Consider the following 18,727-nt stretch of genomic DNA (forward strand, 5'->3'; position numbering starts at 1 on the left):
GGAGCCTACTTCTCCCTCTCTCTCTCTGCTTGTGTTCTCTCTGTCAAATAAATTTTAAAAAAAATTAAAAAAAAAAAAAAGCATTAAAGGATAAACGTTTTTGTGTACAAAGATTTCCTCCCAAATCATAAATTCTCAACTGGTCATTACTCTGAGAATCCAGAATGTTTTGCAGTTTTTGTGATTAAGTAATTTACTTCACTGGCTCTCAATTGGTACCACCTAGAGTGTTTAAAAAAAACAAAAACCAAAAACATTACCAGTGCCTGGGCTCCACCCCAGACCCGTTAGACCAGAATCTCGGGGCATAGTGTTAGACAGAAGCAAAAGAAGAGTAAAGAACACCATATTTTTATCTTTATCAGTGGGCCAAAGTCCTTTCAAAAGAGAGATTAAAGTAAATCCAGCCGATTGATTACTTTATGAGTCAGAGGGACATGTTGAATTAGCAGGGAGTGTTATAAAAGCTTTAGATTTCAAGCTCACAGTTGTCCAAGAAGAGAATTCCTCCATGGATCCAGTTGTGGTTCTAGTGCTCTGTCTCTCCTTTTGGCTTCTCCTTTCACTTTGGAAACAGAGCTCTGGAAAGGGGAAGCTCCCACCTGGCCCCACTCCTCTCCCTTTCATTGGAAATATCCTCCAGGTAGATGTGAAGGACATCAGCAAATCCTTAAGCAATGTAAGTATGCTTTATGATTCTCTAGCAGTTTGCAAAGGGTATGTAGGTTAACCTCTACTTTTATTTATTTATTTATTTTTTAAGATTTTTACTTTTTATTTTATTTTGACAGAGAGAGACCCAGCAAGAGAGGGAGCACAAGCAGGGGGAGTGGGAGAGGGAGAAGCAGGCTCTCCTCTGAGCAGGGAGCCTGATGCGGGGCTCGATCCCAGGACCCTGGGACCATGACCTGAGCCGAAGGCAGACGCTTAATGACTGAGCCACCCAGGCGCCCCAACCTCTACTTTTAAATAAAATATATTTATTAAAATTAATTATAATCTATTAAAAACATCAAGGTATGTCTGGAAAGCAAATACTCCTTGTGAATTATTGTCAAGAATACTAGAACAAGGGGCACCTGGCTGGCTCAGTCAATATAGCATGCGACTCTTGATCTCAGGGTCATGAGTTTGAGCCGCACGTTGGGCATAGAGATTACTTTAAAAAAAAAAAAAAAAGAATAGTGGAATAAAATAATGTTTTCTATGAATAAAGAAACATTTAGGCTGTTCTGTGGTAGCATTAAAATAATAAAGTCCAGGGTGCCTGGGTGGCTCAGTTGGTTGAGTGTCTGATTCTTGGTTTTGGCTCAGGTCATGATTTCAGGGTCATGGGATCAAGGCCCTCATTGGGCTCCATGCTCAGCATGGAGTCGGCTTGAGAATCTCTCCGTTCCCCTTCCCCACTCCACTCCCCATTCATGTGCTCACTCTCTCTCAAATAAAATCTTTAAATCTTAAAACAAATAATAATGAAGTGGCAAAAGCCAGGAATTCTGCTGCCTTTCTTTGTTTCACAGCCATTTGCTATGATTTCTGGCTGAAGGTAAATGGTAAGGGAGGTGTTTTGTGATTAGAGATTTCATTCGAGGAGTCATCTATTATGTAGTCTGTGTGTGTTGTTCAGAATAGCCATGAAAATTGAACTCTGAAGAAACAAATTGTGCCTGATGTCAAGGAAATAACTGGGTTCAGAACTAACTTGAATGAATGCAAGAAATAAGAAATCATCAGGACCAGCTGGATGGTAACAGAATCCTCGGATTCCACACAAAGCTGCTGTCTATACCCTGTGAAGGCTGCAGGATAGAAGAAATTGTTCTTCCATGAGATGCTGCATGTCCTGGCACTGCCTTTGGTGTTAGTAATACCAGCAGATCTCAAAATGGAGGGGGCATTAGCACCATCTGGGGTGGGTTTTTTTAAAATATAGATTTCTAGTATCCATCATAAGGCTACTGAGTCAGAATCTCCAGGGGATGGGAGTACCTGGCTGGCTCAGTCAGTAGAGCTTGCGACTCTTGATCTTGGGGTTGTGAGTTCAAGCCCCACACTGGGTGTAGAGAATACTTAAAAATAAAATCCTTAAAAAAAAAAAAAATCTCCAGGGGATGAGCTTTACAGGTGATCCTGAAACAGCTGGGTACTGGTCCCAAGGTAGGCACTGGAGACTCAGAGGAAATAGGTTGGCTAAGTGGGGTTGAAATTTGGATGTTCTATTATTAGACACTGGAAATATACAGGAAATTCTTTGAACTTCAGTCTCTTTATCTGTACAACAGGGTAAATAAACCTAGCTCAAGATGTTGATGTGTGATAATCAGTTGTAATAATCTGAGTACCAATTCCCCAGGCCATTGCCTGTCACAACAAAGGCCCTCTATATGTGTCAGCTGTAACAATCTTATTTATATATACGATCGAGAAATATTTGAAGCCATGTTTGGTAGAATAAAAACATCGACAGTATGATGATGTTATCAGGCTTAACATGCACACACACAAAAAATCATGCACAAAATATAAATTGCTAATATATACATTTTCTTTGAATTTCTTAGCTCTCAAAAGCCTATGGCCCTGTATTCACTCTGTATCTTGGCATGAAGCCCACTGTTGTGCTGCATGGGTATGAAGCAGTGAAGGAAGCCCTGATTGATATGGGAGAAGAGTTTTCTGCAAGAGGAAGTTTCCCAATAGCTGAAAAACTTAATAAAGGACACGGTACGTGTACATGTACACACGTTCAACACTGGTTATGGGGTTGGGAAGGATGGAGAACTGGAATTTGAAGAGCAACTCAGCAGAACTCGGCCCATTTGCAAGGCTGCCAAGTATGAGCTTCCTCCTCCTTGCCTAGGACCTCCCTCCCAGTTTCTGTTTCCTCTCTGGTAGGACTCCTTTTCACCAGTGGAAAGAGATGGAAGGAGTTACGGCGCTTCTCCCTCATGACCCTGCGGAATTTGGGGATGGGGAAGAGTGACCTTGAGAGCCGAGTTCAAGAGGAAGCCTGCCACCTTGTAGAAGAATTGAGAAAAACCAATGGTGGGTTATTCTATAGCTCTGACCTTGGCAGGCTATTCTCACGTCTACTGATGTCCTTGGAAACATTTCGGCCCTCATGTGGACAGAGGGTGTGCAGCAGAAAGAGCCAAGGGAGCTTTTGTGTGTCTATGCTTGCTATGTGTCCTTTCATGACTGTGCCTACAATGTGGGTATAAAAGGTCATTTAATCCTTTTCTGTCCCAAATTTGTTTATTTCCACATCATTATGTCATGAAGGTACATTTGGGGACCCATTTTTTTCAGAGTTAGAGAACGGTATTTTTCCCGTAGTGTAAATGTGGGTTACCTATTTCAGAACTTGTCACCAGGGAATACTTGTCAAGTAGACACAGTGGAAATGACTTCATCACACCCTTATGGAGCACCTGTAACCAGTGACATGTGCTTTTTACTTAGTTGGTCTGTATGTGTTCGGTCAACTTCATTGATCTTTGGAGGGTTTCTTCCAAGGCCCATGTCTACATTTCTGGCCAGTAATGATACTTTTTTGTGGTTATAATTGCTTAGGCATCTTTAGTGCTGCCCTCATCAATTGGGATTTCCCTTTCAACAACTATTTTTTTAGAGTTTATTTAAATTCCAGTTAGTTAACACACAGTTTTTTTTTAATTAGTTTCAAGTGTACAATATAATGATACATCACTCGGTGCTCATCACAAGTGCACTCCTTAATCCCTATCACCTACTTCACCCATCCACTCACCCACCTCACCTCTGGCAGCCATCAGTTTGCTCTCTACAGTTAAGAGTCTGTTTCTTGGGTGCCTGGGTGGCTCAGTGGGTTAAGCCGTCCAACTCTTGGTTTCAGCTCAGGTCATGATCTCAGGGTTATGAGATCGAGCCCCGCATCAGGCTCTGCACTCAGCACAGAGTCTGCTTAAGATTCTCTGCCACTCCTTCTCCCTCTGCCCTTTCCCTACTCAAGTGTGTGCTCTCTCTCTCAAATAAATAAATACAAATCTTTAAAAAAAAAGTCTGTTTCTTGGCTTGTCTCTCTGTCTCTCTCTCGTTTTTTCCCTTTGCTCATTTGTTTTGTTTCTTAAATTCCACATATGAGTGAAATCATATGATATTTGTCTTTCTCTGACTGACTTGTTTTGCTTAGCATAATACTCTCTAGCTCCATCCATTGTCATTGCAACTGGCAAGATTTCATTCTTTTTATGACTGAGTAATATTTCGTTTTGTGTGTATACATACACACACATACACACCACGTCTTTATCTGTTCATCTGTTGATGAATACTTGGGCTGCTTCCATAATTTGGCTATTGTAAATAATGCTACTGTAAACATCAGAGTGCATGTATCCCTTTGAATTAGTGTTTTTGTATTCTTTGGGTGAATACCTAGTAGTGCAAATGCTGAATCATAGGGTAGTTCTGTTTTTTTTAGGAACCTCCATACTATTTTCCAGAGTGGCTGCACCAGTGTAAACAACTATGTTAAAATGATCAGTTTGAGTTTTTTGATGTTGCTCCCTATTTACTCTAATACTGTTCAATATATGTTAAGAAATATATGCTATAGCATAATCCTGAGACTTACACAAATATCAGGTTATAAAATGATTTATTTAACTAGATTTCAGCTATCATTAAGAACTGTTTACCCTGCCTTCCTTATTATTTGGCTCTGCTTTCAGCTTTCCTTATTTTACTCTCCTTTCTTGGTCTATTAATCATGTTTTAAGTTTTCTCTATTTTGTGATGTTTTGACATCTTAGGGGCCTTGCAGAACCAGGGAGCAACCTCCCCTCCTAGGGGTACTATTTACTAGATACAGCAAACATCGTGTCTTTAAGCTTGTCTTTGATTTGTAAATCAACCTCTCCAAGGCCCATACATACCCCCAAGTTGCCTCCTTCACCAAATTCTCACACACCAAGCCAATACTCTCCCTGCTCTAAATGAACCCAGGGCAGTTACTGGACAACAGTCAACACCGCTATAGGCCATAGCCCTCTGCAACTATTCAAGCTCTCAAGTAAATTTACTCAGCATACCTACCCTGCCTTGCTCGCTCCTTCCCATGAAAACCCTGGTAAAGGCTCTGGCACATGCTTTCCCCTTGTTCCTCCTGCCTCCTGACCTACCTTGGTCCTTCTCCATGTGGCCCTGTATGATGCACTTCTCCTCTTGGGAACTGTGAGTAACAAACTCTCTTTTCAATGGCTATCTTCCCTATCTATTGGCCTCATCATCTGAATAAAAACAGAATTCCATGTGCATTTTAAAACACAGCTGGATTTGGGGTTAGAAGTTTTTTTTTTTTTTTAAGATTTTATTTATTTGTCAGAGAGAGAGCAAGCACACACAAGCAGGGGGAGCGGCAGGCAGAGGGAGAAGCAGACTCCCCGATGAGCAAGGAGCCCCATGTGGGACTCAGTCCCAGGACCCTGGAATCATGACCTGAGCTCAAGGCAGATGCTTAACTGACTGCGCCACTCAGGAGGCCCAGGGTTAGAACTTTTATGGTAATTATTTAACCACCTCTGCCAGCTCTAGTGACCTATGAAGTGCATGTCACAATGAATTTGAATTTCAGTCTGGATTCCGAATTACCCTGCTTTTAAATTCTCTCAAAAGAAGTGAAAGATTAAAAACCAGATTTTAGCTGTGAATCTCACACACACACACACACACACACAGAAATCTCAAGGCCTTCCCAAATTATCCCCTACCTTCTAAAATAAGTTTTTCTGAAAGCTTAGTGGCCTCAAGTATTTCAACTGAAAAAGAGTCTGTGGGCGCCTGGGTGGCTCAGTCAGTTAAGCGTCTGCCTTCAGCTCAGGTCATGGTCCCAGGCTCTTGGGATCTAGTCCCACATTGGGCTCCCCGTTCAGTGGGAAGTCTGCTTCCCCCCCTCCCTCTGCCTACTTGGGCACGCTCTCTCTGTCAAATAAATAAAAAATCTTAAAAAAAAAAAGAGTCTGGAATAGGAGCAGTTAACCAAACACGTTTCCCATTTTTTAATTCCCTCTCATTGTCTCCTCATTTTGGATTCTGGTCACCCTTAATTACATCAATGATGTGAATTTGGGAACCTTTTGCAGAGAAAGCTTATTGATCATTTGCTTATAGCAATTTCATTTAAATATTTCTCACGAAAAATTTTTTCCTCTGCTTTATCTGTAAAATGATAGAATTGACCTAAATGATAGTCCAGTTAAAAAATTTATAACTAGGGGCACCTGGGTGGCTCAGTTAAGCGTCTGCCTTCAGCTCAGGTCATGATCCCAGGGTCCTGGGATCGAGCCCCGCATCAGACTCCCTGCTCAGCAGGGAGCCTGCTTCTCCCTCTGCTGCACCCCCTGCTGTGCTCTCACTCCCCCTCTGTCAAATAAATAAATAAAATCTTTAAAAAAATTTTATAACTATGGTCTTCTGTGAACGGCTATCTATAGAAATACTCCAGAATTCCACAAGAGGGCAGGCTGTCTAAGTAAATGTGAGGCCTGATTGGTGATGATGGACACTATTTCCTAGAGAAGAAAATTATTTTCTATATTGCAATAAAGAAATACAAGAACTCCATTTATTGCCTTTTCCTTTTTTTATATTTTAAGTAAGTTCCATGCCAAACGTGGGGCTTGATCTTATGACCCTGAGATAAGAGTTACATGCTCTACCTACTGAGCCAGCCAGGCACCCTAGAACTGTATTTAACAATTTAACCTTTTTCTTTGCCTTAGCTGGATTTAAGTTTGAAATGAAGATTTCTTATTTTACTTCTATCTTAGTCAAACAAATCTGTACTATAATTTTAATTCATTTATATTAGTTTTTCTTCTCATACAACATGGATAGCTTTTGCTTTTTTATGTTTGTTCCATCAAAATACCTGAATTTTCCCATCATCTTCCATCCTTTAATCTTTTCCTCTGCTGATTTTACACATAGTTCACTTCAAGTATTCATTGTCTAAAAAAGGTTTCCAGGTCCCTACCTATTTCTTCCTTCCTACAGGAGTATACAAGCTTACCAGACAGGTGTGATTCTGCATTGATAACTTGAATTATTAGGTGCTTTTATTTATTTATTTTAATTATTCGTTTTAAGTCATCTCCATACCCACGGTGGGGCTTGAACACATGACCCCAAGATCAAGAGTCACGTGCTCGCTCCTCCTACTGAGCCAGTCAGGTGCCCCATTAGGTGTTTTTAAAAGTGGCTTCTTTAAAGTTTTTTCTTTTGCTCTTCAAAATAATAGTCACCTTGGGTCAGAATCAAGTAAACATAAGTAGTAATCTAGAGTATTTGGAAGACTATTACTAAACAAACTAGGATGGAATGGACTTCCCATTTAAGGGAAAAGTGATGTGTTGATTTTAAGCATGCTGAAATTTTTGCTGGAAAGGGGATTCCTAGGTAACTATTGCTTTAGAGATCCTAAAATTACCTTTACCTATTATCAACAACAAAGATTTTTATATGTTTATTTTAATGGTATTTTCTAAATCTTTCCTGTTCTTTAGCCTTACCCTGTGATCCCACTTTTGTCCTGGGCTGTGCTTCCTGCAATGTGATCTGCTCCGTTATTTTCCAGCATCATTTTGATTATACAGATCAGACTTTAATTGGTTTCCTCAAGAGATTTAATGAAAACTTCAGGATTTTGAGCTCCCCATGGATCCATGTGAGTTCAAGATCCTCTCTTTTTTCTGACAAATCCAAAATTCTGTATGGACCATGCTGTGAAGTGAACGAAAACTGGACATTTTGGATATTATAATGTGGTAACTGTGGAAATGAGCTTCTTCCCCCTCCTTGAGATTTGTTTTGTTTTGTTTGTTTTGCTTGCTATAGGTTTGTTTCCCTTTTTGCTTTCTGTAGGCTATAGATGTTTGTTTATTTCGTGACTTTTCTGGACCGTGTTTGCTAAGTCTCTTCTTCTTTGTCATGTGTGGTCTCTGAAATCTCTGTCCTTTAACTTGTGTTTAGCTAGTGTTTTAATGGAGTTTTCCTTGAATGTGAGGACCTGAAAAGAAGGGAGAGAAGGGGGGTTGGGGGAAGAAAGAGAGAGGAGAGAGAAGGAGGGAGGGAGGGAGGGAGGAACGAATGAACAAACAAAAAACAAACGAACAAATGAATGAACTCTTCCAAATTTGGTTCTGGGCTGGGGCACTCCTTCAGTGCTTTCATCAGACTGTTTTCAGTTCTTTCTCAGTCTTGTTGCTTACATTGAGCCAAGATCAGCCAGAGGTGAAAGCTAGGGTCTTCTGAGGTCTTTTTTTTAGCCTATATCCTGCTTTCTAAATTTTAAAATGTGTAAATTCCTCAGTATACATGGGTACATTTGAATGCCCTAATTTCCAGAAGATACTCTTGCCCCAGCTTTTCTTCCCAGGATTCTGGTGCTCTATCATATGCCTTAACTAGTCTTTGCCCCAGGAGGCTGTGGGTTATTCATTTGCCTTACAGAGTTTTTGAGGCAGGCCTGCTGCTTTCCACCCTGCGTTCCAGGTTAGATGAAACAAAGACAAGAGTCTGTGTCAGTCCTTCAGATTACCCCAGAGAAGTTGCAACAGAGAAAACACAATTTTTTTAAGGTCTGCTCTAGTCTCTTGCACTAGAAACCAGAATCCCATACAAGAAGCTACCCTTGTTAAGACCACTGCCAAACTGAGGAAGGAGGTGGCAGAAAGGTAAATTAAAAATTCCACAAAGTTTTCCCACCATTTTCAAGTTGCCTTTTTCTTGATTCAGCATTCACTTGATTGCTATAAGCCTTTGTTTTCTAGAGTTATGACAAGTTGATTCTCATGGTTTTTGCCAAAATTTTCAGCCTTTTTTTGGAGTGTCCTGCCTTTGAAGCTCTCTAGTCTGACATTTTCACTGGTCATACTCAGTGAAGTGAATTTTTGAATACCACACTCCTGCCCAGGGCAAGCATCACGGAGTGTGCATCTGGGAAACAGTCGAAACCTTTATTTCACAGACAAGAAGACAAATGTCCAAGTATGGAGCTGGTGGAATTGAAGCCTATTGACTCCCTGGCTTGTGGTCTTTCCACTAAATCCCAAAGTCCAGTTTTGGTGACTGCCCAGAAACATGTCCATAGCACTCAATGGGCATCCAGGCCCTTGCTGAAATGTTCCCAGTGTCCACAAGGTTTGTCCTCCACTCACACTTAGTGACCTCTTCATCACATTACTTAGCAGAAATATGCTAATCTAGGAAGGAAGAGAATACCTCCTTTAAGCAGAGAAAATGTTTGGGACCACAGATGCTGCCAGGAAGCACTGATGGTGGAGTAGCTTTGTGCTGTATATCAGGTTGTCCAAACTCCCTTAAACTCAGTCTTCATCTATAAAATGTGAATCATAGTAATTCATGGCATTCTATGTTTCACGGTTGTAGGGAAGAATTAATATAAAAGAAAAAAGAGAATTGACGTAAAGATGCTTTAATACTGTAAGGTTGGGGCGCCTGGGTGGCTCAGTTGGTTAAGCGACTGCCTTCGGCTCAGGTCATGATCCTGGAGTCCCAGGATCGAGTCCTGCATTGGGCTCCCTGCTCAGCGGGGAGTCTGCTTCTCCCTCTGACCCTCCCCCCTCTCATGTACTCGCTCTCTCTCATTCTCTCTCTCTCAAATAAATAAATAAAATCTTAAAAAATAATAATAATAATACTGTAAGGTTGATGTGTGAGTATAGGAAATTATTGTCATATTTCATCATTTGGTCATGGTTTTCTCCCTCAGATATCTCTATGAGCATAGAGAATTACTTTATACGCACAATATAAAATGCTCCCCCAGAAGACAGAGACCATTTTTTCTTCATCTTATTTTTTTTTTTATGAAAACTGGACATTTTGGATATTATAATGTGGTAACTGTGGAAATGAGCTTCTTCCCCCTCCTTGAGATTTGTTTTGTTTGTTTTGCTTGTCTTATATATGTCATATATATTGTCTTATATATGTCTTCAATACATGTTTTTAAATTTAATAATTTTTTAAAAATCTTTAAGGTCTACAATAGCTTCCCCACTCTCCTTGATTATCTCCCAGGAAGTCATAATACAATGTATAAAAATTCTGTTTTTGTAAAAAATTACATTTTGGAGAAAATAAAAGAACACCAAGAATCCTTGGACATGAACAATCCTCGGGACTTCATTGATTATTTCCTGATGAAAATGGAACAGGTAAAATATTAATTACAGATCTGTTATTTGTTTGCCTGCATTTTTCTTGTTTACTGATTAGATCTGTACTTATGAGGATGTTTAAATTGTCAGGCAAGAAATGCTTGACTGACACTTAGGTACTTAGGTATGCATGGATCTGGATTGAGCATCATGGAGCATCATTCAATCTAGGATTGAATTGCTAAATAACTAGAATACGTGGAACCTATTTGTTAAGTTTCTACCTGAAGAGAAAGAGAATGTACACTTTAGGGGAAATAAAAACACAGACAAGTTAGAAATTACAAAATATTGAGCCATACAATGAAGGTATATGTGATCAGGTCACAGCGTGTGGGAGAGTAAGGAGGAAAGGTTTAATCTAGCTGGGCTTCCTGCTAGTCCTGAGGGCTGATGTAGATCTTCAAATATTTGCAATAAGGAATAGGGGAGGGAATTTCAGATTGGTAGAATGGTATGATGAGAAGTTCAGAAGTGCGTGTCAGCAAAGAGATTAGATGGGTGGAAAAGGGAAATCTTCACTGAATGTAACCAAAAATGAATTTGGACAGATACAGAGTTGGATGTTGGTGTCTGCCAAATAACTGTAAGCCTGAATGTTGGCATGAAGAGTTTTGATTTGATCAGGTAGATGTATGAGCCAGAACAAGAGTGGAATGCAAATAATTATTGGGGAAAATTATCCTGGGAGTCCTGTAGAATGGTCTGTATGATAAGATTTTTCTTATCTGTGAGATTTTTCATTTCTTGACTTTGGCTTGATGGAAGTCTGGACCATGGAAATACAGAGGATCCTGAAATAAAATCAAATTGTCCATCTTGTCACATCTCAGAGATCTATAGAGACTGGTTTTAGTTGGAGGAGAGGATAAGTAGGGACTGTATGGGAGATTTTAGTAATAAGAACAGATATCCTATTTGAGAAATTTAACCAAGGAGTGAAAGATTCAGATAGTAAATCTGAATAGTGAATTTGATGAGTGATGGGGTCAAGCTGGAAATCGTGTGACAAAAGTAATGTAATGCCATAAGGACACTTGTATAGAAGCAACATCCTCCTTGAACTGAGGAGAGGCAGAATCCAGAATGCATTGTAAAGACTAATTCTAGAGAAGGAAATTCCTTCATCTGAGGCCATCATTACTTTATCCAATCACTTTGTAGCTCTGGGCAGAAATGAGAAACCGATGAGTAGGCTAACATGGCAAGGAGTCAAAGGTGCTGATGAAAGTGACTGTCAAAGAATTGTCCCTGGATTTCAGCTGGACTGCTCAAATCATGTATTCTAGGTGGAATGAAGTGAAGAAGGTGGTGCGATGGTTTGAAGAAACTGGAAGAGGGAAAAACGAATACTTCCATGCTCTGCTTTCTCTGCTATTAGGGCAATGATTTTTATCTTTCTGGTGATCAGCTGATTTGAGAATCTGATTAAAAGTATGGACACCTAGAGCATGCAACTCATTTTTTTTTCCTTAGGATTTTATTTATTTATTTGTCAGAGAGAGAGAGTGAAAGAGAGCACAAGCAGGGGGAGCTGCAGGCAGAGGGAGAAGCACGCTCCCCACTGAGCAAGGAGCCTGGTGTGGAACTCGATCCCAGGACCCTGGGGTCATGACCTGAGCTGAAGGCAGATGCTTAACCAACTGAGCCACCCAGGCATCCCGAGCATGCAACTATTGATCTCAGGGCCATGAGTTTGAGCCCCACATTGGGTGTAGAAGTTTACTTAATTCTTCTTTAATTTCTTGGTTGACCCATTCATTCTTTAGTAGGATGCTCTTTAGCCTCCATGTATTTGAGTTCTTTCCAACTTTACTCTTGTGATTGAGTTCTAGTTTCAAAGCATTGTGGTCTGAAAATATGCAGAGAATGATCCCAATCTTTTGGTATCAGTTGAGACCTGATTTTGTGACCCAGGATGTGATCTATCCTGGAGAATGTTCCATGTACACTAGAGAAGAATGTGTATTCTGTTGTGTCAGGATGGAATGTTCTGAATATATCTGTGAAGTCCATCTGGTCCTATGTGTTATTTAAAGCCTTTATTTCCTTGACGATCTTTTGCTTAGATGATCTGTCCATTTCAGTGAGGAGGTTATTAAAGTCTCCTACTATTATTGTATTATTGTCGATGTGTTCTATGATTTTGTCATTAATTGGCTTATATAATTGGCTGCTCCCATGTTAGGGGCATCTTTTGCTTAGATGATCTGTCCATTTCAGTGGGGAGGGTGTTAAAGTCCCCTACTATTATTGTATTATTGTTGATGTGTTTCTTTGATTTTGTCATTAATTGGCTTATATAATTGGCTGCTCCCATGTTAGGGGCATAGATATTTAAAATTGTTAGATCTTCTTGTTGGATAGACCCTTTAGGTATGATATAGTGTCCTTCCTCATGTCTTATTATAGTCTTTGGTTTAAAATCTAATTTGTCTGATATAAGGATTGCCACCCCAGCTTTCTTTTGATGTCCATTAGCATGGTAAATGGTTTTCCACCCCCTCACTTTCAATCTGAAGGTGTCTTTGGGTCTAAAATGAGTCTCTTGCAGACAGCATATCAATGGGTCTTGCTTTTTTATCCAATCTGATACCCTATGTCTTTTGATTGGGTCATTTAGCCCATTTACATTCAGAGTGACTATTGAAAGATATGAATTTAGTGCCATTGTATTGCCTGTAAAGTGACTGTTTCTGTATATTGTCTCTGTTCCTTTCTGGTCTATGTTACTTTTGGGCTCTCTCTTTGCTTAGAGGACCCCGTTTAATATTTCTTGTAGGGCTGGTTTGGTGATCACAAATTCTTTTAGTTTCTATTTCTCCTGGAAGCTTTTTATCATAAATGACATCTTGTCTGGATAAAGTGTTTTTGGCTGCATATTTTTCTCATTTAGCACCCTGAATAGATCTTGCCAGTCCTTTCTGGCCTGCCAGGTCTCTGTAGAGAGGTCTGCTGCCAATTTAATGTTTCTACCATTGTAGGTTATAGACCTCTTGTCCCGAGCTGCTTTCAGGATTTTCTATTTGTCTCTGAGACTTGTAAGTTTTACTGTTAGATGTTGGGGTGTTGACCTATTTTTATTGATTTTGAGGGGGGTTCTCTGTGCCTCCTGGACTTGAATGCCTATTTCCTTCCCCAAATTAGGGAAGTTCTTCACTATAATTTGCTCCAATATACTTTCTGCTCCTCTTTCTCTTTCTTCTTCTGGGATCCCAATTATTCTAATATTCTTTCTATTATGGTATCACTTATCTCTCGAATTCTCCCCTCATGATCCAGTAGTTGTTTATCTCTCTTTTTCTCAGTTTCTTTATTCTCCATCATTTGGTCTTCTATATCACTAATTCTCTCTTCTGCCTCATTCATCCTAGCAGTTACAGCCTCCATTTTTTTTTTAAGATTTTATTTATTCATTTGAGACAGATACAGAGAAAGAGAGCATGAGCAAGGGGAGAGGCAGGGGGAGAGGGAGAAGCAGACTCCCTGCTGAGCTGGGAGCCCGACACAGGGCTTGATCCCAGGACCTGGAGATCATGACCTAAGCCGAAGGCAGATGCTCAACCATCTGAGCCACCAAGGCACACCTGGAGCCTCCATTTATTAATGCACCTCATTAATAGCCTTTTTTATTTCGACTTGGTTATATTTTAGTTCTTTCTATTTCTCCAGAAGGGGATTCTTTAGTATATTCTATGCTTTTTCAAGCCCAGCTAGTATCTTTATAATCATCATTCTTAACTCTGGTTCTGACATCTTACTAATGTCCGTATTGATTAGGTCCCTGGCAGTCGGTACTGCCTCTTGTTCTTTTTTTTGAGGTGAGTTTTTCTGTTTTGTCATTTTGTCCAGAGAAGAATAGATGAATTAGAGAACAAAATGCTAAAAGGGTAACAACGACCCCAGAAAAATATACACTAAACAAAGCAGAAGAGACCCGAAACCAGGGGGAAAAGAAAAGAAAAAAAAAAAAAAAAAGAATATGATCAGGCTGGTTAATAGAACAGAGCCACCCACTAGATTTTGGGTGTATTTTGGTCTGTTAGAAGAAACTGCCTCCCAAAATTTTAAAGAAAGAAAACCTTATATATATATATATATATATATATATATATATATACACAAAAAATAAGGTTAAATACAATGAAGGTATAGAATATGACTGTAAAAATGAAAATTAAAAAATATTTTAAAAAAGGAATTGGTAAGATAAGATGTTGGTTGAAAAAGGAAAGAAGAAAAATTTTTTAAAAATAGAAAAAAAAATTAAAAAAATTAACTTTGAAAGACTAAAGATTCATGGGAAAAAAGCCATGAATTCTATGTGCTATATTCCCCTGGCCCTGGAGTTTTGCAGTTCTCACTGATCAGTAAACTTGGTCTTGGCTGGCTGTTCTTGCTGATCTTCTGGGGGAGGGGCCTGTTGCCGTGGTTCCCGAATGTCTTTGCCGGAGCTGGAATTGCCCCACCCTTGCCAGGGCTGGGCTAAGTAATCTGCTCAGGTTTGCTCTCAGGAGCTTTTGTTCCCTGCAAGCTTTCCGTACAGCTTTGGAGGACAAGAGTGAAAATGGCGGTTTCCCAATCTCTGGCCCCAGAGGAACCGAGAACTCAGGGCCCCACTCCTCAGTGCGCCCCCAGAGAAAAGCAGTCAGTCACTCCCGTCTCCCCGGTCTCCAGCTGCACTCCATGCTCACCCGGCCTGTGACCGAGCATTTCTATCTCTGGCTCATGACCCCATTTGGAGTCTCCAAACCCAGCAGATTCCTGCGGTGTGCTCCCACGCCTCTCTGCCCAGGTGAGGAAGGGGGGTATCCCCGGATCTGCCGCTTGTTGGGTCCCTGCTGGAGGAGCAGTGGCCCGACTGTGCTGTGGATCACGGTTTATGGCCACCCCGAGCTGAGAGCCTGCACCTCGGCTCTGTCTTTGCAGCCGGCTTCCCCATTCCGATACTTGGGCGCTCTGCCGCACTCAGGCACCCCTGGTCTTTCTGTGACCCCGAGGGTCCTGAGACCACACTGTCCCAGCGAGGGTTCCACCCCCTGCTTAGCCACTGAAGCGACATCCCTCAGTGGAGCCGACTTCTAAAAGTTCCGATTTTGTGCTCTGTTGCTCTATCCCTTGCCGGTAGCAGCTGATGGAGGCCCCTCCCCCACCATCTATCTTCTGAATATCGCCTTGGATTCACTTCTCCGCCTGTCCTACCTTCCAGAAAGTGGTCGCTTTTCTGTTCAGAGAGTTGCTGCTTTTCTTTTCTTTGATCTCCTGTTGAGTTTGTAGGTGTTCAGAATGGTTTGATAGCTAGCTAGCTGAATTCCTGGGACCAGACGAAATTTAGGTCTCCTACTCCTCCACCATCTTGCTCCTCCTCTGGGTGTAGAGTTTACTTAAAAAATAAAATAGTAGGGGGGCGCCTGGGTGGCTCAGTTGGTTAAGCAACTGCCTTCGGCTCGGGTCATGATCCTGCAGTCCCGGGATCGAGTCCCACATCGGGCTCCCTGCTCGGCGGGGAGTCTGCTTCTCCCTCTGACCTTCCCCCCCTTTATGCTCTCTCTCTCATTCTCTCTCTCTCTCAAATAAATAAATAAAATCTTGAAAAAATAAAATAAAATAAAATAAAATAGTAGGTTACAATTTGAGCTGTTTTGTGGGCAAAATGTTATTCTGCTCTTTTTTTTTTTTAAAGATTTTATTTATTTGAAAGAGAGAGAGAGCACGATTGGGGGGAGGGGCAGAGGGAGAAGCAGACTCCCCACTGAGCGGGGAGCCCAGTGTGGGCTTGATCCTAGGAGCCTGGCATCATGATCTGAGCTGAAGGCAGACGCTTTCACTGACTGAGCCATTCAGGCACCCCTCTTTTTTTTTTTTAATAATAGCTTTTTATGAGATTTTACCTTAATTTTCTGTTTATTTTTATGTGAAATTAGTTTTCTGGAACTTTTAAAGGGAATTGTGTGGTTTAGGAATATTTTTCTAACTTCATAGAGCTCCCTCTTTTGTTGTTTTTATGTAATATTAAAAAATGATGGTGGCTTGCCAACTCTGTTCCCCTCACACTTTTATTTAGATCAAAGACTTGCAAAAGTCACCTGTTTTTATAAATAAAGTTTTATTGAAACACACACACACAAAGTGTGGACACCTTCCCAGAAGAATGCACCTATATGAATGTTTTTGTATTTTGCACATATTGTGAGGGATTTCCTTAATGCTAGGAAGCTTCTCCAATGATCCTGGGCTGTGACATCTCTCATATATCAATTAACAGTATTTCCTTAATAGTATATTTAAAAACTGCATTGTTACTCTGGAATTCATTAGAGTATTTAGATTCTAGCTTGTTATTCCTTTTTTCTTGTTTTTAATATATTCACTGAGTATAATTCACTTGCCACACCCTTCCCACATTTCAAGTATAATTCAGTAATTGTGTATTTACAGAGTTGTGCAACCACCACCACAATCAATTACCAAACGTTTTCATCACCCTCAAAAGAAGCCCCATAAGCTTGAGTAGTCATCTCCACTGTCCCCAAAGCCCTCCAGCTTTCAGGCATCACTACTGTACTTTGTCTCTATAGATTTGCTATTCTGGGTGTTTCATATTAATGGAATTATACAGTATGTGGTCTTTTGTTCTAGCTTCTTTCACTTCATTCCTCTACGTGCTTGAATGATATTCCAGAGTGGATATACCATATTTTATATATCCATTCCTTGATTGATGGACATTTTGATTGTTTCTGGGTTTGGGCTTTTTTTTTAAAGATTTTATTTATTTATTTGAGAGAGAGATTGAGAGAGCACAATCCAGGGGGAGAGGCAGAGGGAGAGGGAGAAGCAGGCTCCCTGCTGAGAAGGGCCCAATTCTGGGCTCGATCCCAGAACCCTGGGATCATGACCTGAACCAAAGGTAGATGCTTAACCCACTGAGCCACCCAGGCACCCCTGGCTTTTTGGCTCTTATGAATAACGCATCTATGGACATTTGTGTGCAAGTTTTTGTGTATACCTATGTTTCATTTATTTATTTATTTATTTATAAGATTTTATTTATTTATTTGACAGAGAGAGACACAGCGAGAGAGGGAACACAAGCAGGGGAGTGGGAGAGGGAGAAGCAGGCTCCCCATTGAGCAGAGAGCCTGATGCGGGGCTTGATCCCAGAACCCTGGGATCATGACCTGAGCCGAAGGCAGACGCTTAATGATTGAGCCACCCAGGCGCCCCTTGTGTATACCTATGTTTTAATTTCTCTTGGGTGTATACCTGGTGGTAGAATTGCTAGGTCATATGATAATTTTATATTTAATCTTGGGAGGAAGTGTGGTGGATCAAAGACATAAATGTAAGAGCTAAAAATATAAAACTCTTAGAAGAAAACTTAGGCATAAAATTGGCTAAAATTGATAAGCTATGTGTATGTAAACACTAATTCTTCAAATTCACTTCAACAGATAGAAATGCTAATAATGGGGGGTGCCTGGGTGGCTCAGTTGGTTAAGCAACTGCCTTCAGCTCAGGTCATGATCCTGGAGTTCCAGGATTGAGCCCCGCATCGGGCTCCCTCCTCAGCAAGGAGTCTGCTTCTCCCTCTGACCCTCCCCCCTCTCATGTGCTCTCTCTCTCTCGTTCTCTCTCTTTCAAATAAATAAATAAATAAATCTTTAAAAAAAAAAAAAGAAATGCTAATAATGGTTTATAAGTGCCCTACTCTTTTTCCTGGCCTTAGAGTAATTTTGGGTTGGAAAGGTTAGAACAGTGTGTGACGTTGATGTTACCAGTGAGTCTAGCAAGTACAGCTATTGAGGTTAAGCCTGTCTTAATGGAGTTGATGACATGTTAGGCATGCCACAGGTCACTTGGGGATTGTAAGAACCTTATTAAACTAATGTTGGCCTGGGCGCCTGGGTGGCTCAGTCGGTTAAGTGACTGCCTTCAGCTCAGGTCATGATCCTGGAGTCCTGGGATCGAGTCCCGCATCGGGCTCCCTGCTCAGCGGGGAGTCTGCTTCTCCCTCTGACCCTCCTCCCTCTCGTGCTCTCTGTCTCTCATTCTCTCTCGCAAATAAATAAATAAAATCTTTAAAAAAAAAACAAAAAAAACTAATGTTGGCCTAGAGGACTGGATAGGAAGGTTTTGTTTTTGGTTTTGGTTGTTTTGTTTTGTTTTGTTTTTTTGTATTTTAGTGACCTGCATGGTCAGTATTTCAAGTGGCCCCATTGTTTTCAATTTTGTGTCACTCTTACCTTAAACCAACTTTAGTTAGTTGTCCTTGTGAGGTGCTTTTATTCTCCCCACATAAAATTTATGAGATCTCTATTCAGTCTCTTATTCTCAGCATTTGCCTTACTCCTACAGTCTCCTTCATCCCTTATGGGCAGTTAATGCCCAAACTTTCTGTCTTCATGTCTGTAATATTTCTTCTGTGTATCTGCATTAATTCCTGCACTTGTTTCCTAGACCAAACTGCCTCCTACCTTACATCTGGAATACCATAGCGGCTG

The 18,727-nt window shown here is 40.7% G+C and overlaps 1 protein-coding gene across 2 annotated transcripts in view; it reads left to right on the forward strand.

Moving 5' to 3' along the window:
• The first annotated feature begins 248 nt into the window (after positions 1-248).
• LOC110589295 (cytochrome P450 2C41) overlaps positions 249-18,727 on the forward strand; it is a 29,649-nt gene continuing 11,170 nt past the window's right edge. Inside the window, exons 1-5 of one of the 2 annotated variants that reach the window (XM_021699824.1) lie at positions 249-679; positions 2,562-2,724; positions 2,896-3,045; positions 7,545-7,705; positions 10,044-10,220. In XM_021699824.1, coding sequence (XP_021555499.1) covers positions 512-679; positions 2,562-2,724; positions 2,896-3,045; positions 7,545-7,705; positions 10,044-10,220 — 819 coding nt within the window. In that variant the 5' untranslated portion in view covers positions 249-511. The remainder of the gene's footprint in view (positions 680-2,561; positions 2,725-2,895; positions 3,046-7,544; positions 7,706-10,043; positions 10,221-18,727) is intronic. The other variant, XM_021699825.1, reaches the window with a different exon arrangement.

Source organism: Neomonachus schauinslandi, chromosome 6 (assembly GCF_002201575.2).
Source record: "Neomonachus schauinslandi chromosome 6, ASM220157v2, whole genome shotgun sequence".
In the NCBI taxonomy this organism is placed as follows: domain Eukaryota; kingdom Metazoa; phylum Chordata; class Mammalia; order Carnivora; family Phocidae; genus Neomonachus; species Neomonachus schauinslandi.